At 37.4% G+C, this 26,527-nt stretch overlaps 1 protein-coding gene across 6 annotated transcripts in view; it reads left to right on the forward strand.

Moving 5' to 3' along the window:
- CFAP20DC (CFAP20 domain containing) overlaps positions 1–26,527 on the forward strand; it is a 253,242-nt gene that overhangs the window by 122,709 nt on the left and 104,006 nt on the right. For 5 of the 6 annotated variants that reach the window (XM_082739068.1, XM_082739070.1, XM_082739069.1 and 2 more), the window contains one exon: positions 15,118–15,282. In XM_082739068.1, the coding sequence (XP_082595194.1) occupies positions 15,118–15,282 (165 nt within the window). Of the gene's footprint in view, positions 1–1,791; positions 2,302–15,117; positions 15,283–26,527 lie in introns of those variants that run through there. The other variant, XM_082739073.1, reaches the window with a different exon arrangement.

The raw sequence follows: 26,527 nt of genomic DNA on the forward strand, positions 1-26,527 counted from the left end.
TCAATAAGTAATGGATGTCCCTTTGCCTTCCATACTGAAGATGGGGGTGGGGGGGACATCTTCTGCAGAGACAGTTCTATTAGTCACGAGGTTGAGACTTTTATCATAGGAAACTCTTTTTCCTGTTTCTTACATTTCATTCTGAGATTCAATTTAAAGATAGTGTATTAAAATGCTTGCTTAAACTCAGTACCTGTTTCCCTTAGTTTATTTAAGCTGCTACATTTCACCCTAGAACTCTTAAACTCACCCAAGCTAGGAAATGTTGCCTAATTCCATTGCTGTTTTCTGTTTACACAGTGGAATATAATAGAAAGTGAATTATTGGGACCCTAAAACAAGAAATTAACCAGGTTTTCACTTGGCCAGAGGAATGGCTGATGCTGGACAAGTAGTAAAGCATGCTGATTCTATTGAATTTATGACTTATGGTTCCTGAGGGAACATGGGCTGGCACTTTTAGGCATTTGCATGACTGAATTATTGACTGACTCATATCATTCTGCGTCTAAAAAAATGAACAATATATGTACAGATGTTAGATAAGAGAAAAACAAGAGGAGAGCCAAGAGAAGAAAGGAAAGAGCACAATTATCCACTAGGTATGGATTTATGCTCTACCGGTGATGATTTTACAGGTCTCCTGACACCAGAATTCATTGCTTTCTAAAATATCAGCACTTGGGCATATGTGTTCTGTGTTAAGGAATGCAAGAAGAGGAGAATAATTAAAAGTATGATTTCAGACTGAGAGTCCCTTTGAAGGCATAGGTTAAGTCTCCATATTTTTACCTCTAGCATATGACCTGGCACTGGTAATCTGTCATACATATATGAAGAATTGATGAAGTAAGAGTTGGCTAATTGTTTGTTCTATTATTCATTCAGTCATTCTCTCTATTCAGTAAGCCTTCTGAATGTCAAGCAATGTGAATAAAATTATCCCTTCAAAAGCCACAGAAAAAACTAGAAATACTAATGTAGTACCTTAATAGACTCATTGAGCAGGGCCGGGCCATAGAGATAATGTAATCCAGTATCCTAATTATACAGAGAGGAAATAAGACCCATGGAAATCAAGGCATCTTGTGCTAAGGTCACAGGAGGTAGAACTCTAGGTCAGGCCTCTGACTGTTCCTTCCTCAGCAGTATACGTATTTACCTTCCTCAATAACTGGAATTCCTTAGTGTTTTTAATAATCAGCATTGTTGAGTGTTTTCCTGCCCCTCTCTCTCCAGGTCAGGTGATACACATCATATTCAGATCTCTTCAGTTTAAGGCTGCATTCCCACTCCTTCTTGCAGCAGAGTCGAACTCAGATTACCCTTGCCTAGAAAACTACCTCAGGGCAAGGAAAAAGGGGTAAGATCTCTGCATAGCAGAGGTTTCTAGCCAATAGTAGATCCCACAAAAATGCATTATGTATATCTATATATCAAAGACACAGATGTATATTGATAAAAATATCAATTGTATTTTATAAGTAGGCATTATCAATATTTATAATAGAACTTCATATCTTAAAAACTCTAAGGATAACAATTCCATTTATAATGTCATCCCAAATAATTAAATACCTAGAAATAAATTTAATCAAGGAAATGAAAAACTTCTTCACTGAAAACTATAAAACATTGTTAAAGGAAGTTAAAGAAGACCTAAGTGAATAGAAATAAATACACCCAACAGGTATGGATTGAAAGACTTGATATTGTTAAGATGTCGGTATGACCCAAAGAGATCTAGAGATTCAGTGCAATCTCTCAGTATTTCAATGGCCTTTTTTGCAGAAATGAAAAAGCTGATCCTCAAATTCATATGGAATTGCAAGGGGGCCAAAATATCCAAAAATAATTTTGAAAAAGAAGAGCAAAGTCGGAGGATTCACACTTCCCAATTTCAAAACTTAATTCAAGAGTTGCAGTAATCAAAACAGTCTGGTATAGTTAGAATGGACATACACACCAATGGAATAGAATTGAGTCCAGAAATGAATCTGTCTAATTTTGACAGGGAGACCAAGAACATTCAATGAGGAAAGAGGAGACTTCAACAAATGGTTCTGGGACAATTCGATATCCACACACAAAATAATGAGTATATAAAAACTAACTCAAATGGATCAGCGACCTAAATATAAGAACTAAATAAAACTCTTAGGAAAAAAATAGAGCTTAATCTTCATGACCTTAGGTTAACCCCAAAGCACAGCAGCAAAATTTTAAAAATAAATAAATTGGACATTAAAATTTAATGCCTTTGTATATCAAAGGACACTTTGAAATTGAAAAGACTACCTGCAGAATGGGAGAAAATATTTGCAAATCATATTTTATAGAATAAATATTCTGATTCTACATATATATATATATATAGAGAGAGAGAGAGAGAGTGTGTGTGTGTGTGTGTATGGATATATATATATATGGAATATTCTGATATCTTCCAGTATCTAGACTATGTAAAGGACTCTTTTAACTCGACAACAGAAAGAGACACAACCCAATAAAAAATGTCTGAAGGACTAAACTTCTGTAGATATATCTCTGGAAAAGATAGACAAATAATTGACAAACATGAAAAACTGCTCAGCATTAGTTATTAGGGAAATGCAAATCAAAACCACAATGAGGTACCACTGCACGCTCACTAGGATGGCTATAATTTTTTTTAATAGAAAACAAGTGTTGGTAAGGGTGTAGAGAAATTGGAATCCTTGTACATTGTTAATGGGAACGCAAAATGGTTCACCCACTATAGAAGACAGTTTGGCAGTTCCTGAAAATGTTAAACACATAATTACCATATGCATCTGCAGTGCCACTCCTTGGTATATACCCAAAAGAATGGAAAACAGATACATGTACATGTGTGTTCACTGCAGTGTTATTCACAATAACCAAAATGTGGAAACAGCCCAAATGTTCATCACCAGATGAATGGATAAACAAAACATGGTATGTGTTTAACACATAGTCACATATTGCATGATTCCATTTATATGAAATTTTGATAAATCCATAAAGAAAGAATGCAGATTTGTGGTTGCCAGGGAGTGGGAGTTGGAGAGAATGGACAGAAGCTGGCTAATGGATAAGGAATTCTGCTTTGGAATGATGGAAGTGTTTTAGAACTATATAGAGGTGGTGGTTGCAGAACATTCTGAATGTACTATGTGCGGATGAATTGTTCACTTTAAAATGTTTAATTTTTACTGATACATTAATGTGAATTTCTCCTAAATAAAATATTAAAAAAAAAAAACAAAACTAAAGGCATGATTCATTTCAGGATAGCCAAGTGTTTGGTGTAGTTCAGGCTTATTTACCCCTTTAAATATCAGCACCCGTTATTATAAAAAACACATGCCAAAGCACTGTGGTTTTGTCTCCATTATAATGAAATAGTTGACATAAGTATTTGTCTGTTATTAATAATAAACAGTTACATAGTAATTCCTATGTACCAGGCACTGTTCTTAGGCCCTTACAAACATTAACTTATTTAATCATCATAATAACCCTATACAGTATTATTTTCTAATCCATATTTTACAGATAAGATGACCCAGGGCACAGGAGGGAACTTACCTTGCCAAGATCACACAGCTAATAAGTGATGTTTTGGTTTGTTTGGTTTTTTTATTTATTTTTTGTTCAGTTATAAGTGATTTTTTTATTAACATATAATGTATTATTTGCTTCAGAGGTACAGGTCTGTGAATCATCAGTCTTACACAATTCACAGCACTCACCATAGCACATGTTTTAATGCATAAAGAGCATTTGTATGTGTTAAAATTGGTGACTTAATTTTTTTTTAAGATTAATTTCTTTGAGAGAGAGCATGTGCCTACCTCCAAGCAATGGGAGGGACAGAGAGGGAGAGAGAGAATGTCCAGTGAAATCCCTGCTGAGTACAGAGCCCGAAGCAGGACTTGATCTCACAACCCTCAGATCATGACCTGAGCCAAAATCGAGTGGAATGCTTACCCAGTTAAGCACCCCAGACACCCAGTGACTTAATTTTTAAAGCTAGTTAAGATCTTCATCAGAGATCTACAACACCTACAGAATGGTTCACATTATGTGGCATTATAGACAAAGCCAAACGGGATTACAAAATCACTCAAAACATTCTAATATACTAACTCATACTGGGAACAAAGACAGCAAAAAAAAAAAAAAAAAAAAAAAAAAAACCAACATGTGGTTGTGGTTCGATGCTACATGAGCAAATCTGTTATTTCTCTCTTAGCCTTCTCCTTCCATTTTGGCATTCTGAGCTGACCATTCCAGCCAACATTGTGTCCTTTCAGATTTGTTAGCAAAAGCACCTTAAATCAACTGTGTCATTTTCCAGTGTTAATCAAGCAGTCTGCTTGTTTCCATACACATCTCTTACAGAAAATAGAACTTGTCTGGAATAACAATTCAGATAGGCCTTGGTCCCTTAGTATCTGATTACCACTTTGACTTGTTATTTGCCATCTGGGGAGAAAGATATGATATCCAAATAAAATGTGTGTGGAACACTTCTCGGGAAATAGCTGAGCAAAGAACAAGCAAAGAAGAAAAGTAGAAAACTTGGCTGCTGCTTTTAATCTAGGTCAGCTCTTATTAAGGGGCCTTCATCCGGAGGTGGGCTCCAAGATGGCAAAGAAGTAGGAGACCTAAATTTCATCTGGTCCCAGGAATTCAGCTAGATAGTTACCAAACCATTCTGAACACCTATGAACTCCTTGGGGTAGCAGCAACTCCATGAACAGAAAAGTGACCACTTTCTGGAAGGTAGGACATGTGGGTAAGTAAATCGAAGGCGATATCTGGGAAAATAGACTGCAGGGGGTGGGTGGAAGAAGCCTCTGTCAGTCAGCTCCCAGCAAGTGGTAGAGCAACAGAGCACAAAATCGGAACTCTTGGAAGTCTGCTCGCCTGATGGACATCACTCTGCTTGCTAAGCAGGGGATGGAACCTCACTGAGACAGTGTGGTCTCAGGACCCCTCAGGGTCACGAAAGACCTGGGGTTTCAGAGTGCTGCAGAGGTCCCATGTATCAGAGCAGGGAAACCGGCTGTGGAGATGGAGCTGAGGAGTATGCTTTCAGCTTAGGGTTGCCCTAAACCGTGATCTGCAGCACAGTCAGGCCTCCTGGAAGAGCAGAGGCCCAACAAGCAACAGATCCAGGGAGACCCCCTCACTTCCTCCCCTGGGAGGAGTGGCACAGGAGCACACTCTAGGAATCTACTGGGGTTGGAGAATCCAAATGGGTCTGTGAGCCAGAGATAGAAATGCTCACTCACAGGCTGGGTGAGAATGGAGTGTGGCTGGGTGATTGACTGCTTTTTTCTGAGGACTCACTCAGGAGTGGGACCCTGAGTTCATGGCTTCCTCCAGGGCTGGAGACCAAAATATACCCCAAATCTAGTACATGCTTTGTTCTATTCACCTGCCTGATCAAATTCTTTTTTTTTTTTTTAATTATCCTTCTTTCTTTTTTCAGCCAATTTCTTTATCACTTCCTTTTTTAAAAACTTTTTAATTTTCATTTTTACAGTCATATACCATCCTTTCATTGTATTTACCCTTGTTTTTGTATATATATGTTTTTCTTTCCTTAAAATTTTGGGAGGCATTTTCTTCTAACAGACCAAAATACACCCCAAAAAACGGAGCCAAAAGTCTGTGGCTCTGTTCTGTTTACCAGCCTGATCATATTCTTTTTTTTTTCCCTTTCTTCCCCCACCCCCTCACCCCCCCCACCCCCCCCCAGTTTTGGATCTCTTCTGATTTGTTTAATGTATATTTTCTGGGGTCATTTTTACCCTTGCAGCATTTTGTTCTCTTGTTCATCTATTCCTCTCCAGACAAAATTACAAAATGGAAAATCTCACCTAAAAAAAAAAAAAAAAGAATAAGAGGCAATACTACAGACTGCCTGCCAGGGAGCTAATCAACATGGACATTAGTAAGTTGTCAGAACTATAGTTCAGAATGACAATTATAAAGAGGCTGACTGGGCTTGAAAAAAGCATGGAAGATACTAGAAAGTCCTTTTCTGGAGAAATAAAATCTAACCAAGTCAAAATAAAAAGGCTATTAATGAGGTGCAATAAGAAATGGAGGCTCTAAACACTAGGACAAATGAGGCAGAAGAGAGAATTAGTGATCTAAAAGACCAAATGATGAATAAAGAAGCTGAGAAAAAGAGAGAGAAACAACTACTGGACCACAAGGTGAGAATTCAAGAGGTAAGTGATACCATAAGATGAAACAACACTAGAATAATTGAGATCCCAGAAGAAGGAGGAGAGGCGTAGAACGTATATTGGAGCAAATTATAGCAGAGAATTTCCACAATTTGGGGAAGGACACAGACATCAAAATCCAGGAAGCATAGACAACCCCCCCCTCAAAAAATAGGTCAACATCCAACTATCTAATAGGAAAATGTACAAATCTCAGAGACAAAGAGAAAATCCCGAAAGCAGCTTGGGACAGAGGAGGTAGGTCTACAGTGTTAGAAGCATTATGCTGGCAACAGACCTATCTACAGAGACCTGGCAGTTTTCTCATTTACTTCAGAGCACTAAACAAAATTATGCAGCCAAGAATACTATATCCAGCTAGGCTGTCATTGAAAATAGAAGAAGAGATAAAAAGCTCCCAGGACAAACAAAAAGATTTGCGATCACCAAACCAGCCCTACAAGAAATTTTGAAAGAGAGAACATGAAAGTAACAGACCAGGAAGGAAGAGAGACAATATACAGTAACAGTCACCTTATAGGCAATACAGTGGCACTAAATTAATATCTTTCAGTAGTTAACCTGAATTTAATGGGCTAATGTTCAAAAGAAACAGGGTATCAGAATGGATTTTTTAAAAAGAGCCATTGATATTCTACCTACAATAAACTCATTTTGAGACCCAAAGACCCATCCAGACTTAAAGTGAGTGGGTGGAAGACAATTTACCATGATAATAGACATCAAAAGAAAGCTGGGGTGGCAATCCTTATATCAGACAAATTAGATTTTAAGCCAAAGACTGTAATAAGAGATGAGGAAGGACACTATATCATACTTAAAGGATCTATCCAACAAGAAGATCTAACAATTTTAAATATCTATGCCCCTAACATGGGAGCAGCCAATTATATAAGCCAATTAATAGCAAAATCACAGAAACACATTGACAATAATATAATAATAGCAGGGGACTTTAACACCCCCCCTTACTGAAATGGACAGATCATCTAAGCAGAAGAACAAGGAAACAAGGGCTTTAAATGACACACTGGACTAGATGGACTTCACAGATACAGTCAGAACATTTCACCCCAAAACAACAGAATAAACATTCTTCTCTAGTGCATATGGAACATTCTCCAGAATAGATCACATCCAGGGTCACAAATCAGGTCTCAACTGGTACCAAAAGATTGGGATCATTCCCTGCATATTTTCAGACCACAGTGCTCTGAAACTAAAATTCAATCACAAGAGGAAAGTTGGAAAGAACTCAAATACATGGAGGTTAAAGAGCATCCTACTAAAGAACGAATGGGTCAACCAGGAAATTAAAGAAGAATTTAAAAATTCATGGAAACAAATGAAAATGAAAACACAACTGTTCAAAACTTTGGGACGCAGCCAAGGCGGTCCCGAGAGGAATGTATATAGCAATACAAGCCTTTCTCGTGAAATAAGAAAGTTCTCAAATACACAACCTAACCCTACACCTAAAGGAGCTGGAGAAATAACAGCAAAGAAAGCATAAACCCAGCAGGAGAAGAGAATTATTAATATCAGAGCAGAAATCAATGAAACAGAAACCTAAAGAACAGCAGAACAAATCAACAAAACTAGAAGCTGGTTCTTTGGAAGAATTCATAAGATTGATAAACACCTGGCCAGACTTACAAAAAGAAAAGAGAAAGGACCCAAATGAATAAAATCATGAATGAAAGAGGAGAGACCACAACTAACACCAAAGAAATACAAACAATTATAAGAACACATTATAAGCAACCATGCCCCAGCAAATTTGACAATCCAGAAGAAATGGATGCATTCCTAGAGACATATAAACTACCAAAACTGGAGGAAGAAAGAGAAAACCCATAACCCGTGAGGGGATTGAAGCAGTCATCAAAAATCTCCCAATGAACAAGAGCCCTGGGCCACATGGAATTCTCAGAATTCTCCCAAGCATATAAAGAAGAATTAATACCTGAAACTGTTTCTCCTGAAACTGTTAAAGAAAGAAAGAAAGAAGAAAGAGAGAGAGAGAGAGAGAGAAAGAAAGAAAGAAAGAGAAGGAAAACTTTCAAACTCATTTTATGAGGCCAGCATTACCTTGATCCCAAAACCAGAAAAAGACCCCATCAAAAAGGAGAATTACAGACCAATATCTTTCATGAATATGGATGCAAAAATTCTCACCAAAATACTAGCCAGTAGGATCCAACAGTACATTAAAAGGATTATTCACCACAACCAAGTGGGGTTTATTCCTGGGCCATAAGGTTGGTTTCAATAGCCACAAATCAATCAATGTCATACACTACATTAATCAAGGAAAGGACAAGAACCATATGATTCTCTCAATTGATGCAGAAAAAGCATTTGACAAAGCATCCCTTGATTAAAACTCCTCACAGTATAGGGGTAGAGGGTACATACCTCAACATCATAAAAGCCATCTATGAAAAACCCATAGCGAATATCATTCTCAAAGGGGAAAAACAGAGCTTTTCCCCTAAGGTCAGGTAGGTACATGGCAGAGATATCCACTATCAGCACTACTAATCATCATAGTACTGAATGTCCTAGCCTCAACAACAGACAACAAAAAGAAATAAAAGGCATCTGAATTGGCAAAGAAGTCAAATTCTCACTCTTTGTAGATGTTATGGTATTTTATGTGGAAAACCCAAAGACTCCACCCCAAAACTTCTGGAACTCACACAGGAATTCAGTAAATGGCAGCATATAAAATGAATGCATAGAATGCATTTCTATACAACAACAACAAGACTGAAGAAAGAGAAATTAAGGAGTAGATCCCATTTACAATTGCACCAAAAACCATAAGATACCTAGGAATAAATCCAACCAAAGAGACAAAGGATCTGCACTCAGAAAACTATAGACTACTCATGAAAGAAATTCAGGAAGACACAAAGAAATGGAAAAATGTTCCATGCTCATGGGTTAGAAGGAAAAATAGTGTTAAAATGTCTATGCTCCATAGAGCAATCTACACATTTAATGCAATTTCTATCAAAATACTATCAACTTTTTTCACTGAGCTGGAAAAAGTAATCCTAAAATTTGTATGAAACCAGAAAAGACCCCAAATAGAGGAATGTTGAAAAAGAACAGCAAAGTTGATGGCATCACAATTCCAGACTTGAAGCTCTATTCCAAACCTGTAATCATCAATACAGTATGCTACTGGCACAAAACAGACACATAGATCAATGGAATGGAGCAGAGAACCCAGAAATGGACTCCCAACTCCATGGTCAACTAATCTTTGACAAAGCAGGAAAGAATGTCCAATGGAAAAATGAGTCTCATCAACAAATGGTGTTGGGAAAATTGGATGGCCACATGCAGAAGAATGAACCTGGACCATTTCCTTACACCACACACAAAAATAGACTTAAAATGGGTGAAAGACCTGAGTGTGAGGCAGGAATCCATCAAAATCCTTGAGGAGAACACAGACTGTACCTCTTCGACCTCAACCACAGCAGCTTCTTCCTAAACACATCACCAAAGGCAAGGGAAGAAAGGGCAAAAATGAACTATTGGGACTTCTTCGAGATCAAAAGCTCTTGCAAAATAAAGGAAACAATCAACAAAACCAAAAGACAAATGACAGAATGGGAGAAAATATTTGCAAATGACATATCAGATAAAGAGCTAGTATCCAAAATCCATAAGGAACTTATCAAACTCAGCGCCCAGAGAACAAAGAATCCAATCTAGAAATGGGCAGAAAATACGAACATTTTGGCAAAGAAGACATTCGGATGGCCAACAGACACACGAAAAAGTGCTCAGCATCACTTGGCATCAGGGAAATACAAATCAAAACCACAATGAGATACCACCACACACCAGTCAGAATTACTAAAATTAACAGGTCAGGAAACAACAGATGTTAGTGAGGATGTAGAGAAAGGGGAACCCTCCTACACTGTTAGAGGGAATGCAAGCTGGAGCAGACACTCTGGAAAACCATATGGAGGTTCCTCAAAAAGTTGAAAATAGAGCTACACTATGACCCAGCAATTGCCCTACTGGGTATTTTACCCCAAAATACAAATGTAGTGATCCAAAGGAGTTCATGTACCCCAATGTTTATAGCAGCAATGTCCACAGTAGCCAAACTATGGAAAGAGCCTAAAAGTCCATCAGCAGATGAATGGGTAAAGAAGATGTGGTATATATATACAAAATGGAATACTTTGCAGCCATCAAAAGAAATGAAATCTTCCATTTGCAAAGATGTGGATGGAACTAGAGGGTATTATGCTGAGTGAAATAAGTCAACAAGAGGAAGACAATTATCATATGATCTTGCTGATACGTGGAATATGAGAAAAAAGGCAGAGGATCATGAGGGAAGGGAGGAAAAAATGAAATGGGATGAAACCAGAAAGGGAAACAAACTGTAAGAGACTCTTCATCTCAGGAAACAAACTGAGGGCTGCTGGAGTGGAGGGGGTGTGAGGCATGGGGCATGGGGTGGCTGGGTGATGGACACTGGGGAGGGTATATGCTATGGTGAGTGCTGTGAATTGTGTAAGACTGATGAATCACAGACCTGTACCCCTGAAACAAATAATATATCATATGTTATATATATATATATATATATATATATATATATATATATATATATCCTTCATCCATGACCATTTATTGAGTATTCCCTGTGAACCAGATGCTGTAGTAAATATATCATTGGGATTCTCTCACCATTCTCTCCCACACTAGCAGCACTTCGGCAGAATTGTCTTCTTTCACTTCCTAGAATGCACCAGAGTTCTTCCACCTTCAGAGGCTTCAAATGCTCTGTTCCCTACACCTGAATGATCCCTCCAATCCATTTCACCAGGGGACCTTCTGTTTATCTCTTATGTCTCAGCTTAAATGTCTCTTTATCAGGGGTTCCTGAGGACTCAGTTGTTAAACGACTGCCTTCGGCTCAGGTGATGATCCTGGGCTCCCAGTATCGAGTCCAGCATCAGGTTCCCTGCTCTCTCTCTCATTCTCTCTCTCTCTAAAATAAATAAATAAAATCTTTTTAAAAAGAAAAGATAAATAAATTTCTCTTTATCAGGAAAGACTTTCCCTGCCACCCTTTACCTCTTTCATTACATCTTGAACTTTTCCTTCAGAGCACTTAATAAAATTATAATTAAGTAGTTATTTATAATATAATTTGTTTCTTATTCTCTGTTAAGTGTAAGCTTCAGAAAGACAGGACAGAGTCACTCTGGCTCCCCACGCGATTCCCTGGCATACAGTAGAAACTCAAAAAGTATTTGCTGAATGATAAAATGAGTAGACGAATGAGTGAGGGCAGACCATGCCCTGTATGTACTCACAGTTTAACACTATTTATTTTCTATGTAGAATCCATGCTGTGTTCAGAATTCTTTTTTTTTTTTTTAATATATTCGAGAGAGCATGAGCGAGAAACAGAGAGCACGAGCAGGGGTGGAGGGGCAGAGCAGAGGGAGAAGCAGGCTCCCTGCAGAGCAGAGAGCAACCACAACACAGGGCTGGATCCCAGGACCCTGAGAGCATGACCTGAGCCAAAGACAGACACTTAACTGAATGAGCACCCAGGTGCCCGTGAAATTCTTATTTTTTAATTAAGCCATGAATGCTAAAAATTAAAATAAAATGGCCTAGTAATTGAATATGGAGAAGGGAGTATTTATTGGTGAGGTGGGTGGTGGGGAGCTGAGTTAACTTCCACTTTGGTTTATCAAAACATCCAACTACCAGGTCATAAAGCTCTTTCATAGTTTGGTTTCACAAAAATGAGACTAAAGATCCTCTCCATGTATACCTCCACCAAGTTTGACAGTGAGTAGTTGCTATATGGGCTTAATAATTCGCCTTTATTTTAAAAAGTAGTGAACTGGTAGTTTTTCTTTGATTCCTCCTTTTATTGCAGGTTTTATACTGCTCACACTCTCCCTTGATGAATAATGAGTAGTGCAACAGTTGTGGCTGCAAAACGAGAGTAGATGTATAAAAAGGAAAAGTGACACAGAAGGAATCTGATTTGCATGTCAACCATGATCCTGTTAAAGTCAAACTGGAGATTTGTAATAGTCTCTGCCTTGGATCTTGGGTTACCAGGAATTTTCAGCTATCTCTTATTAGATGGAAACTCAGGTTTTGTTTTTGTATGCATTTCAAACTTTGTATGGCATTGTACCCTGTACCATCCACAGAGTCCCTATAAGCTAACATTTCCATGACTTGTCTTTATGTGATTGAGAATACAGCATTTTATTTCAGGGTCTTAGAGCCTACAGAATTCTCTGCCTCTTTTAATAAAAGATCTAATTTATCAATATTGGCATTGATTTGGAAATTATCTTGTTCTACCTCAGAAGAGTTTGAAATGATATGTCAAATATATATCTGGAGTTAGTTTACTTATTTTTCCAAATGTTTTCTATTTTGAGAGTTTATCTACTCAGCTACTTTATATTGATTTTCTAAATGTGGATGACAAATAAGAAATGGACCAACAAACAGCACCTGAAAACTAAGATTTGTAAATCTACTGCATTTTGAAAGACTGGAACATTAAGACCCTTAGAAACCATTACATTGCTGATGAGTATTCAAGTTTTTAGTTAAATGATTCATTTCCTTTTCAAGATTAGGACATTAGGGTCTAATTAGGAAACTGCCATGACTTGGGTGCATATAAACCTAACATCATTTGCCTTTATAAACGTGGTTAGAGTTTATACTTACATAGGATGTTTTTTGAGGGATGATTGGTTGAATTTTTGTTACTATTCATATTCATATATACACACACAAATTTTTTCCACTAGATTCTAAAATTAGATATTTTACTTATAAAAATTAAAAACATAGACACTTTAATGTAGAAGAAAATAAAGCCTACACTTAAGCTAACTATCAAAAGCTATTTTACATCTCAGTATATTTCATTTTAGTCTTTTTACCATGCCCACATTTTACTCATTGATTTTCTACAGTTAGAGTTTTGTATATATTACTTTCATGTAACTTCCTATAATGAATTTTTCCCACATCATTAAGCCATCTTCATAAGTAGAATTTCTTGTGGCTCTTCATTGGTAATTCAAGTTTTTTGTTTTTGAGAAATTATAAACACCTATTTATATAGATCTTTTCATCTGAGTTTCTGTTTGTGTTTGTTTGTTTGTTTGTTTGTTTTTCTTTAGAAAAGACTCAGGGACACCTGGGTGGTGTAGTCAGTTAAGCAGGCAGCTCTTGTTTCAGCTCAGGTCATGATCTCAATGTCATCAAATCAAGCCTCAAATCCTGTGTGGGGCTCCAAGCTCAGAACAGAGTCTGCTTACGACTGTCTCTCCCTGTCCCTCCTCCTCTTCCCACCCCATGAGCATGTGCGTGTACGTTCTCTCTCTCCCTCTCTCTCTCAAATTAAAAAAAAAAAAAAATCCTTATTAAAAAAAAAAAAAAGATTCACAAAGTGAAATTATGGAGTAAATTGGCAGATACATTTTTAAGGCTGTTGATACATATAGGAAAATTGCTTTTTGGAATGCTAATACCAGTTTAATTCCTACTTAATATGTATGACAAGACTTAATATCTTTGCTGTAAGAGAGGTCATACAAATGAAAATAATGTTCTAATACTGGAATGGGTTAAGAACATGAACGCAAAATTTACTAAACTGGAAATTTATATATCCATATAAATATATATGAATGATACCAAATCTCATTAGGAATACAAATTATAATAATAAAACTACTATTTTAATTATAATATACTGTTCTTTCTTTGAAAGTATTCACAAGTAAGATGTTAACATTAGGGGAAACTGGGTAAAATGTATTAGGAACTCTACTATTTTTGTAAATTTTCTGTAGATCTATAATTATTTCAAAATAAAAAGTTAAAAAATAACTTTACTCATATAATGTCTCTAGGTGCTTATTCAACTATATCCTTGTGTATATTGATATTGTATATTTGTGTATATATGATTTGTGTATATTGTGATATATTGTGTATATTTATTTGTGTATATTTTTTAAAAGGGTTGAAAAAAATCCCAGTGTAAATGAGCCACTGTACTTGGAGCACACCTAACTAGCTCTTTTCTTGAGTTATATTCTAGTACTAAAAAATAAGTATAGGGGCACCTGGGTGGCTCAGTGGGTTAAGCCTCTGCCTTCGGCTCAGGTCATGATCCCAGGGGCCTGGGATCGAGTCCCACATTGGGCTCTCTGCTCAGCAGGGAGCCTGCTTCTCCTCATCTCTCTCTCTGCCTATTTGTGATCTCTCTCTCTGTCAAATAAATAAATAAAATCTTAAAAAAAAAATAAGTATAAAATATATCCAATGAATGCTGTCATTTATTTCACAAGTCTCTGAACTTACTCTATATGTCATACACTTTATCTCATTTAATAATTCCTACAGTCCTACGAAATAAGCAGTAAAATTACAACATTCATTTTACAGATGAGAAAGGCGAGGCCATAAGATTAAGTAATTCATTCAAAGTCATATTCTAAAATGTTTTACTTTAGGGGCGCCTAGGTGGCTCAGTCATTAAACATCTGCCTTCTGCTCAGGTCATGCGTGATCCCAGGGTCCTGGGAGTCTGGTGCCCTGCTCAGTGGGGAGACTGCTTCTCCCTCTCCTGCTCCCCCTGCTTGTGTTCCCTCTCTCACTATCTCTGTCAAATAAATAAATAAAATCTTAAAAATAATTAAAAAATAAATAAAAAGTTTTACTTTAATTGGTTTCATTTATAAGATATGCCCATTTGGCAGAAATGACTTACATTTGAGGAATGAATGTTTGTCTTTACTTTCAGCTGGATATGGTGTTCCCTTTCCAACAGATGAACCTACAGACATTATTCCACGAAGCTGCCAACTAACGACAGATGTTCCACAAGTCACACAGCTGCTAAACATGACTAAACTCCGCCAAACTGAAATAAAATTTGGAGGTCATCCTCTAAGTTCAGCAGAATCAGGTATGCATCAGGCATCTAAATTAATAAGCATATTTATTTGAAAGACCAAAAAAAGGGTTAAAAAAATCCCAGTACCGCAATGATGCTTTATAGCTTGAAGTTAAAATATTAAGTCACCGTGACATTGACTCCTATCTGTGGTAAATCATTTTAAATTCTCTTTAGCCACTAAAATATTTTCTGGGTTTTTACATACCAAATCAAAACATCCTTGATTAGTCCTCTCCCTTTCCTGTATGTTTTCAGGCCCAGCCAATTATACTTCCAAAAGATCTCTGGAATCTCTCTGCTCCTCTTCTGTTGCTGCTGTCATTGATCTGGTTGCTCACCTTAGCCTCCCAGTTAATCTCCACGTTGCTGTTGGAACTATCCTTCTGATAATAGAATTAGAAATGTGAGGGGCTCCTGGGTGGCTCAGTGGGTTAAAACCTCTGCCTTCCTCTCGGGTCATGATCCCAGGATCCTGGGATGGAGCCCCGCATCAGGCTCTCTGCTCTCTGCTCAGCAGGGAGCCTGCTTCCTCTTCTCTCTGTCTGCCTACTTGTGATCTCTATCTGTCAGATAAATAAATAAAATCTTTTTTTAAAAATCTATAGATTTAAAAAAGAAATTTGATCGTGTCTCTCTTCAGTTAAAGACTATCTTTCCCACTATCTTAGAAGACAAAATGAAAAAACCATTGGGAACTCACACAAAACCAACCTTCCCTATCCCATCCTCCTTCAGAGTTTCATCTCTCATTCCCCACATACAATTTTCTGACTGCTCCGTGGGCTTCCACATGTTCATATTTGGGAATTGCTGTTTCTTGGCCTAAAACACCTTCTTCATCTTTCTGCCCAGAAACACTCCCAATTCATTTTTCTAGATCCACCTCAAACGCTACCTCTTCTGTGCAGTCTTTCCTAATTCTAACAAGCACTGTTCCCTTCTTTCCCTGACACTTTTTTCCCTTTCTTTTTTTTTTTTTTATAATATTTTTTGGTATGTCTGCATTTCCCAATAAATTGTGATTTCCTCCAAAACAAACACTGTACTTTATTGTTCTATATCCCTACCATCTAACACAGTATTTGCCACAGGGTTTGCAGCCCAGGGCTGCAAACTCAAATTACTATGGAGGCCAGCATAAATGAAGTGGGCTAGATGCCTAGATATTTGATACATAAAAACATTTTTTACTAAACAGTGAGCCTTATTGGGAGCAGAGAGGGTCCTTAGGGCAAAGGAGTCAGGTAGGGCTTCAAAGCATTGTTCTCTACTGTTAAATAAGGAACATGAACAATTATGCAAATGATAGAATAAATGGTAGTACTCAGCCCCTGTAAGGGAGCAATAGGGAGTTGTGAGGACTGTAGGAATCTAGAAGCTCATTCTCCTTCTAGAAGGGATACTGCAGTTTCATTCTAGCCAAGTGATGCCTTGCAATAATTCATGCACAGTCTCACCAGATCTTCCTTTTTTTATTTTTTTCCAAGAGGACCTAGGTAGCTCAATGTTTATAATAAATCTTCCGATTTTAAAATATTGTCTAAAGGCTAAAATTGTTTTGAAAACACTCAATGAGGGGCACCTGGGTGGCTCAGTGGCTTAAGCCTCTGCCTTTGGCTCAGGTCATGGTCTCAGGGTCCCGGGATCGAGCCCCGCACCGGGCTCTCTGTTCAGCAGGGAGTCTGCTTCCCCTCTCTCTCTGCCTGCCTCTGCCTACTTGTGATCTCTGTCTGTCAAATAAATAAATAAAATCTTTAAAAAAAAAAAAAAGAAAGAAAAGAAAAGAAAAGACAAGACCCTATGAGCCTAACAAACCATGCCAGGGCTACCAGTTTTGTACCTCTATAATAAATACCTATAGCTCTTGACCAAATGAATGAATAGTACATATAAATCAAGAAACCTAATATTTGGATGAGTGGGTCTCAACTTCCTGTTTGCTAGAATCACCTGGGACATTCTATAAATAATTCATATAAAAAATTTTTTTCCTAATGTCTATGCTTCATCTCCAGAGATTCTGATTTAATTGTCCTTGGATGGATATTTTTTAAATGCCTTCAGTGATTCTAATGGGCAGCCTGGGTTGAGAACCACTGGATCACTTATCCAAACAAAAGTCCTGTGGCTCAGATGACACTCAAAAACACAGAAGTAACCCAAAGGAAGATAAAATGATGGTCATAATAAGGAACTTATGGAGAAAGAAGTAGGTCTTGAAAGTATTCAGTAAATACTTGCACAAGTTTTTATTATAAATAAGTATAAGATTTATGGAAGTGTAAGGTCCTGCAGAAGACTGAACAAATGCAAAGAGACAGCAAAATGCACGGATGAGTTTTCTGAGGAATGGCCTCAGTGGGCAGAATGGCCAGGTCAGAAGAATATGAGAAGAATGTGCCTCCTGCTCCTAAAGTAGAGACACAATAATGCCTTTTTTAGGAAGATGAATTTGACATCAGGATTCAAGATGAATTTTTAAATCAAGTGAGACCAGAGATTAAGGATTACAGCTCAGATGTCTTTGCAGCCAACTGGGCCTAAAATGTCAGTGGCTCCGAGGTAAGTGATGAGCCTGAGACACTCTGCAGGGGAAACACAGGCAGGACTTGTGGATTCTCAGATAACTGACGGGGAAGAGAGCAGGGTCAGAGTTTGAGAGAGGTCAAAGTAGAAGCTGGAGAAAAGAGATAGCTATGAGAAAATGAGTGAGTCATAGCTATCTCTTTTCTCTGAACTGTTTTGCTCTCTCTATTTATCTTATATCATTTATTCTTGGTGTATTTTTTATTTTATTTATTTGAGAGAGAGCGAGTGTGCACACACATACACACACGTGAGTGGGGAGAGATGCAGAGGGAGAGAATCTTAAGCAGACTCCCCACTGAGCATGGAGCCCGAGGCAGAGCTCGATCTCACAATCCTGAGATCACAATGTGAGCCAAAACCAAGAGTCAGATGCTTAACACACTGAGCAACCTAGGCGTCCCTCTTGGTGTATTTTTTTATGTCAATCCTCATCAGCATTACATGTCCTAAATTGTATATTCCTGGAGTTTGTAAATTCTTCCATGTAAACCCTGGCCAGGTACTATGATGTATAAGTAGACACTGTAATTTTAAACTATTATGAAATTTCCAAACTTCCAAAAAAATAGAGAGAAGACATAATAAACACCCATGTCCCCATCACCTATTTCCAGTTGCCAACTTCAGGCAGGACATTTTGGTCACACAGGGCACCGGTAATGAGAATTTGTATATTTATTATATACACTATCTTTAGAAAGAGAGAATATATATAGCCCATGTTCATTAAAGAACCTTTAGAAAATATATAGAACAATGAAAAAGATCTCACTCTCCTGAGAGGCACTGCAAACACCTCAGTCACAAATCAATCTAATGGAAGATTCACCACAGAATGAAAGGAGCAAGCATGTTTTTGATAACCAAACACTCCATCTGTATCTAATAGTCTGTGAATGCTTTCAGTAACAGAAATGATTGAGCTTATAAAGCCTATCAGATAACTCAGAGAGCAATTGTGAATGCTCTTTTCTTCTTTTATCTCTCCAGCTTAATGTTTTAAGAATTATGTCTTTAAATGGAAATGCAAGTCTATATCCATATATTTTAAGTGTCTTTTTTAATTTAAAGTTCAAGGACACATATGATGCTTGAGATTAGAGAGGAATTTGAATAAATATTAATTGCATCATTAACTTAATATTATAATAAACAGAAACTTTTCATAGGCCATATTTGGTCCCAACTTGTAGAAGAGGATATGAGTATGTGTTTTGCAAATCCCATAAATGAGATCTTAATACATAATGATAGTCAACTTAAGTCACATACACAGAAAATTAATAATCAGGAGTGCTTGAGTAGTTCAGTCAGTTAACCATCTGACTCTTGATTTCAGCTCAGGTCTTAATCTCAGGTTCACAAGTTCAAGCCCTATGTTGGGCTCCACGCTAGGCATGGAGCCTACTTAGAAAGAAAGAGAGAGAGGAAGGAAGGGAGGGAGGGAGAAAGGGGGAAGGTGAGGAGAGGAAGAGAAAGAAAGGAAGGAAGGGAAGGAAGAAAGAAAGAAAAAAAATTAATAATCATCACCTAATAGCATATTTCTTCTATGCTGTGAATCCCAATTATATTTCTGTTCCTTTATAACCATCAAGTTTCTCTCTTTAAAAAAAAGCTCATTGCACATGCATGACAGCTAAGATTACATGAACATACAGCAGTCCTCCCTTACCTGAGGTTTCAGTTACTTGTGGTAAAGTGTGGTTCAGGAGTAGATGATCCTCCTTGTGATGTATCATCAGAAACTCAATAGTAGCCCAACACTAGGTCACACACCTACATCATTCACCTCACTTCATCTTCTCACGTAGAAATTTTATCATCTCACACCATCAGAAGAACAGTGAGCCCACAGCACAATAAGATATTTTGAGAAAGACACATTCACATAACTTATTACAGTATATTTTTATAATTGTTCTATTTTATTACTAGTTCTTATTAATCTTTTACTGTGCCTAATTTATAAATTAATCAGAGTTATGTATAGGAAAGAATGGAATATATATGGTTTGGTCCTGTCTAGTTTTGGGCATCCATTGGGGGTCTTAGAGCATATCCCCCAGGGATGGGAGGGGGTACTGTACGTTGAACTTCATGTTTTTCTTTCTACAAATACTTTTCAATTGCTAATTTTGTCATTTGTAGGCTTTGAAAGTTACTATAAATGAATGTAATAATAACAGTTGTTCTCTGTATAAGATATTTTATTTGAAAGGTATAGCTAATGAATTATGCCCAAGGGCAGACTTTCTAATCTTGAAAAAGCCAGGAGATATTTCTTCATTTCAACTGTTTGTTTTTGTGTCTGTCTGAAAAATGGACTCCCCATGATGAGATTTTTGAATTGAATGAGAAAATGACTGTGTGCTCTTATAACTGACTATACAGTATTCATGTAAATTGTGGTACTTTATTACAAATGCACACACTGAGATCCCAGTGAAGCTGCCACAGAAAATAGTCGTAGCTTCCTATGGATGCTTTCTAGTATGTTCACTCTAACAAAAAAGGAAACCTTAAAACTTTCATTTTAAAGTGCATTTTGTCGAATGTCATGTAACTTGATCAAGAGCATTTAATGAAATTAATAAGATAATTGTGTTTCCAAAAAGCCAGAGTAACCACACTTCTCCACTGTTCACTTTGTCAGTTCCCAGGGCACGTTAGCTAATGACTGTTAGTCTGCAGAGAACTGTGGGGTCTCTGATGATCTTATTTTCATTAATGGAACCCCAGTTTAATTGAACCAGAGATTCGGATCTAGTTATTGAAGTTGAGCATACGACTACTAATGGCAAGATGCAATGGTCCACTAAGCACAAATCAAAACCAGTGATTTGCTTAAAAATTAGGAGGCAGTTTTCCCAAGTGCCCTCTTTTCCACAACAGCAGTCTTAATTGGTCTTCTACTCCTATTTAAATGAGAAAAGACTAGCATCTCTGTTTCCTAGCACAATTGCAAATAGGTAAGTTGATGCATTTAGCAAAACCATGAAGTAATCATCCAACTACAGTTGGCACTGGTGAGATCTTATTAGAATTTCTTTGGGTTTCAATTTATGAAAGCAAAATTCAAATCAAGTAACAAAATCCACTGTAAGGGACAACTAAAAAAAGATTTAGATTGTGACTTCAGGAAAAAAACCAAACATTTTACTACTTTTATTTTTTTTTTTTTAGAGAGAAAGAGAGAGCAAGTGGGCAGGGTGGGAGGGTGGCGGGCAGGCAGACACAGAGGGAGAGGGAGAGAGAAAGAATCTTAAGCAGGCTCCTCCTCAGCTGGGAGCCTGATGTGGGGCTCAATCTCACAACCCTGAGATCATGACCTTAGCCAAAATTAAGAGTTGGACACTTAATTGACTGAGCCAAACAGGATCCTCAACAAAACACTTTTCTAAACTCACACTTTAGTAAAGACTTGTCTTAAGATTGTTGGTTTAAAGAGATGTCAGTTTGTGGGTCCAGTGTCTGATACTAAGTCAGAGTGAACTCAGCTGTCTCTTACATTTGAATTATACACTCTCTTTCCCTATCTTTAGTAAAAATGAGTCTTACCTGGTCACATTCCTTTACAAAAAAATTTTTTATGTAAAAGGAATTTAGTGTGGGTATTGATGAGTATCTGTGAAATTTGTTACAGCAAAATGTCACAAATCATATATAGAATGAATTTGAATTTTTCTGAGATAATTCCACCAACTATTGAAGAAACTTTGATATATAAATATTAATATAATAGCAAAATGAAAACCACATCTAATTTGTTTCGTAGTTGTGCTACTTTTGCAGGATTGACTTGTTCCAACCTTTACATTTCTCCTGTAGATGTCTATTACAGCATGGATTATAATGACAAAACTAGAGACGAATTACTTGTGCATAGTCGGGAGTTGATTAAATACCCACAAATAAGATATTCTGGATGCAGCTATCCAACCGACCTGATCTGCTTGTGATGATCTGGAAAGGTCTCAGAGCTGTGTATGTCTATCAGTGACACATGGAAAGCTAGGATGTTTTCTCTGTATGAGCCCACTGATGTAGTAAATGAACAATATAGGTACATAGGGATGCTGGTATAGGTGTACTTTAAGGAAACACACAAAAATTAATAATAACCTTTAGGAACAGGGATGGTAGAGGAAGGGGCACTGCACTTACCTTACCTGTATTTTCTTTTTACTTAATTCTTTGTTTGTTTATTGTTGTCTCCTGAAGGGGAATGTGAGCATCAAAACTGCAGGGGTCCTGTTTATTGTTGTATCCCTAGCATCTAACTCACTCTTTAACCCTTACCAGAAACTCCATAGATATTTGTTAATTAAGTGATCAAGGAGTGAATGAAATACTGGACAAAAAATTTGAGAAGATGAGTATATTAAGCAGCAAATCATCATCATCATCACTACTAATGTTTAGTGACTTTTTGCTGTATCCTTTGCGTAGTGTACCAGTCAAGTTCTCCAGAGAAACAGAACACTCACATATATACAACTTACATACCATATAGGCCTTGATAATTTCCATCATTTGGTTTTAGAATATATATATATGGAGAGGGAGAGAGAGACCCATCTATCGTAAGGAATTGGGTCACACAGTTATTGGGACTGAGAAGTCCTAGGATCTGCAGTGGTCAGGCTGGGAGACCAGAAGAGCCAATGTTAGAGTTTCTGTCTAAGTCCAGGAGATCCAATAGTGAAAAATGCCAATCTGAGCATGGCTGAAGACCAATGTCCTAATTAAGGGGTCAGGCAGAGAGACCAAATTCTCACTTCCTCTACCTTTTTGGTATATTCAGGCCTCCTTGGATTGGGTGATGAGGCCCACCTATGTTGGGGTGGATTTTACCGATTCAGATGTTCATTTCATCCAGAAATGCCCTCACAGTCATACTCAGAGCAGTGTTTAATCTGGGCACCCAGTGGACCAGTCAAGTTGATACATAAAATTAGCCATCACACATCATTTATTCCATTTAATCCTCTCATATATCTTTTTGTATAGAAACCATCATAATTATCATTTTGTAGGTAAGGAAACTGAGGCTCACAGACAAAGTAATTAGTGAGTGGGAGACTTAGGATGTGACCAGGCAGTCTGGTTTCTAAGAAGCATTTTTTTTTAAAGATTTAATTTATTTATTTAACAGATAGAGAGAAAGAGAGATTACAAGTAGGCAGAACAGCAGGCAAGGAGGGGAGGAATCAGACTCCCTGATGAGCAGAGAGCCCGATGTGGGGCTCAATCCCAGGATACTGAGATCATGACCTGAGCCAAAGGCAGAGGCTTAACCCACTGAGCCACCCAGGCACCCCTCTAGGAAGCATTCTTAACTGCTTACTCCCATTAAGCAATTTCTCACTACTTGTTTTAAGGATTTTCTTCTGAGGAGCCTTCTCATGTTATAGGAAACTGTTGTTTCCAAAACCAAATGATGGAAACTATCTACCAAGGCCTATATTATATTTAAGCTCCATTCTATGAAAAATGGAAAGTTTTCTTGAGATAATAAAATTGTTTCCCTGAAAAGTTTTCTTTACTCATTAATTTTAAAGACCAAAAGCTAGACTATTGATAGCTTTTTAATAAATTAAGAGTTTGTGAAGAAAAGTAATATCTTGTACTTTATTATCTTGTTGCCATATCCTAACTTTACTCACAGATGACATTGTCTAAGTTCCTACTGAAGTTTAGAAAAAGAGATATTCTAATTTTAGTTTCTAATGTGTTTTATTGCCTTTCAAATATGTCTTAAACTTTTTAAAATTAACATATAATGTATTATTTGCTCCAGGAGTATAGGTCTGTGAGTCACAAGGCTTACACATTTCACAGCACTCACCATAGCATATACCCTCCCCAGTATCTATAACCCAACCACCCTATCCCTGCTCTCCCACCCCCCAGCAACTCTCATTTTGTTTCGTGAGATTAAGAGTCTCTTATGGTTTGTCTGCCTCCTGATCCCATCTTGTTTCATTTTTTCCCACCCTACCCCAACTATCCCCCACCCTGCTTCTCAAATTCCACATATCAGAGAGATCATATGATAATTTTCTTTCTCTGATTGACTTATTTCGCTTAGCGTAATACCCTCTAGTTCCATCCACATCATTGCAAATGGCAAGCTCTCATTTCTTTTGATGGCTGTATAGTATTCCATTGTATATATATATGCCACATCTTCTTTATCCATTCATCTGTTGATGGGCATCTAGGTTCTTTCCATAGTTTGGCTGTTATGGACATTGATGCTATAAACATTCAGGTACACATGCCCCAACAGATCACTACATTTGTATCCTTAGGATAAATACCAAGTAGTGTGATTGCTGGGTCATAGGATAGCTCTATTTTCAACTTTTTGAGGACCTTCCATGCTGTTTTCAAGAGCGGCTGCATCAGCTTGCATTCCCACCAACAGTGTAGGAGGGTTCCCCTTCTCCGCATCCTCGCCAACATCTGTCGTTTCCTGACTAATTTTAACCATTCTGACTGGTGTGAGGTGGTCTCTCACTATGGCTTTGATTTGTATTTCCCTGATGCCAAGTGATGTTGAGTACTTTTTCATGTGTCTGTTGGCCATCTGATGTCTTCTTTGCCGAAATGTGTGTTCATATCTTCTGCCCATTTCTTGATTGGATTCTTTGTTCTCTGGGTGTTGAGTTTGGTAAGTTCTTTATGGATTTTGAATACTAGCTCTTTATCTGATATGTCATTTGCAAATATCTTCTCCCATTCTGTCGTTTGTCCTTTGGTTTTGTTGATTGTTTCCTTTGTTTTGCAAGAGCTTTTGATCTCAATGAAGTCCCAGTAGTTAATTTTTGCCCTTTCTTCCCTTGCCTTTGGTGATGTGTTTAGGAAGAGGTTGCTGCAGCTGAGGTCGAAGAGGTACAGTCTGTGTTCTCCTCAAGGATTTTGGTGGATTCCTGCCTCACACTCAGGTCTTTCACCCATTTTAAGTCTATTTTTGTGTGTGGTGTAAGGAAATGGTCCAGGTTCATTCTTCTGCATGTGGCCATCCAATTTTCCCAACACCATTTGTTGAAGAGACTAATTTTTCCATTGGACATTCTTTACTGCTTTGTCAAAGATTAGTTGACCATAAAGTTGAGAGTCCATTTCTGGGTTCTCTGCTCTGTTCCATTGATCTATGTGTCTGTTTTTGTGCCAGTACTATACTGTATTGATGATTACAGGTTTGGAATAGAGCTTGAAGTCTGAAATTTTGATGCCACCAATTTTGCTTTTCTTTTTCAACATTTCTCTGGCTATTCAGGGTTTTTCCTGATTCCATATAAATTTTAGGATTATTTATTCCACTTCTTTGAAAAAAAATTGATGGTATTTTGTTAGGGATTGCGTTAAATGTGTAGATTGCTTTAGGTAGCGTAGACATTTTCACAATATTGGTTCTTCTAATCAATAAGCATGGAAGGATTTTTTCATTTCTTTGTATCTTCCTCAATTTCTTCATGAGTACTTTATAGTTTTCTGAGTGCAGTTTCTTTGCCCTTTTGGTTAGGTTTATTCCTAGGTATCTTGGGGCTTTGGGTGCAATTGTAAATGGGATCGACTCCTTAATTTCTCTTTCTTCTATCTTGCTGTTGATTTATAGAAATGCAACTGATTTCTGTGCAGTGATTTTATAACCTGACACTTTACTGACTTCCTGTATGATTTCTAGCAGTTTCGGGATGGAGTCTTTGGGTTTTCCCCCTAAAGTGTCATATCGTCTACAAAGAGTGAGAGTTTGACTTCTTTTCTGATTCGGATGCTTTTTATTTCTTTTTGTTGCCTGATTGCTGAGGCTAGGACATTCAGTACTATGTTGAATAGCAGTGGTGATAGAGCACATCCCTGCCATATTCCTGGCCTTAGGGGAAAAGCTCTCAGTTTTTCCCCATTGAGAATGATATTCACTATGGGTTTTTCATAGAGGGCTTTTATGATGTTGAGGTATATACCCTCTCTGCCTACACTGTGAAGAGGTTTGATGAAGAAAGGATGCTGTACTTTGTCAAATACTTTCTCTGCATCTATTGAGAGAATCATATGGTTCTTGTTCTTTTTCTTATTAATGTATCACATTGATTGATTTGCAGATGTTGAACCAACCTTGCAGACCAGGAATAAATCCCACTTGGTCATGTTGAATAATTCTTTTAATGTACTGTTGGATCCTATTGGCTAGTATTTTGGTGAGAATTTTTGCTTCCATGTTCATCAATGATATTGGTCTTCAATTCTCCTTTTTGATACGGTCTTTGGTTTTGGGATCAAGTTAATGCTGGCCTCATAAAATGAGTTTGAAAGTTTTCCTTCCATTTCTTTTTTATTTTTTTAACAGTTTCAGGAGAAACAGTCTCAGGAGCTACAGTTTCAGGAGAAACAGTTTCAGATATTAATTCTTCTTTAAATGTTCGGTAGAATTCCTCTGGGAAGCCATCTGGCCCAGGGCTCTTGTTCATTGGGAGATTTTTGATGACTGCTTCCGTCTCCTGACTGGTTATGGGTCTGTTCAGATTTCCTCTTTCTTCCTCATTAATTTTGGTAGTTCATATGTCTCTAGGAATGCATCCATTTCTTCCAGATTGTCGAATTTGCTGGCATATGGTTGCTCATAATGCGTTCTTTAATTGTTTGTATTTCTTTGGTG

This window comes from Mustela nivalis (genome assembly GCF_964662115.1).
Source record: "Mustela nivalis genome assembly, chromosome: 1".
Lineage (NCBI taxonomy): Eukaryota > Metazoa > Chordata > Mammalia > Carnivora > Mustelidae > Mustela > Mustela nivalis.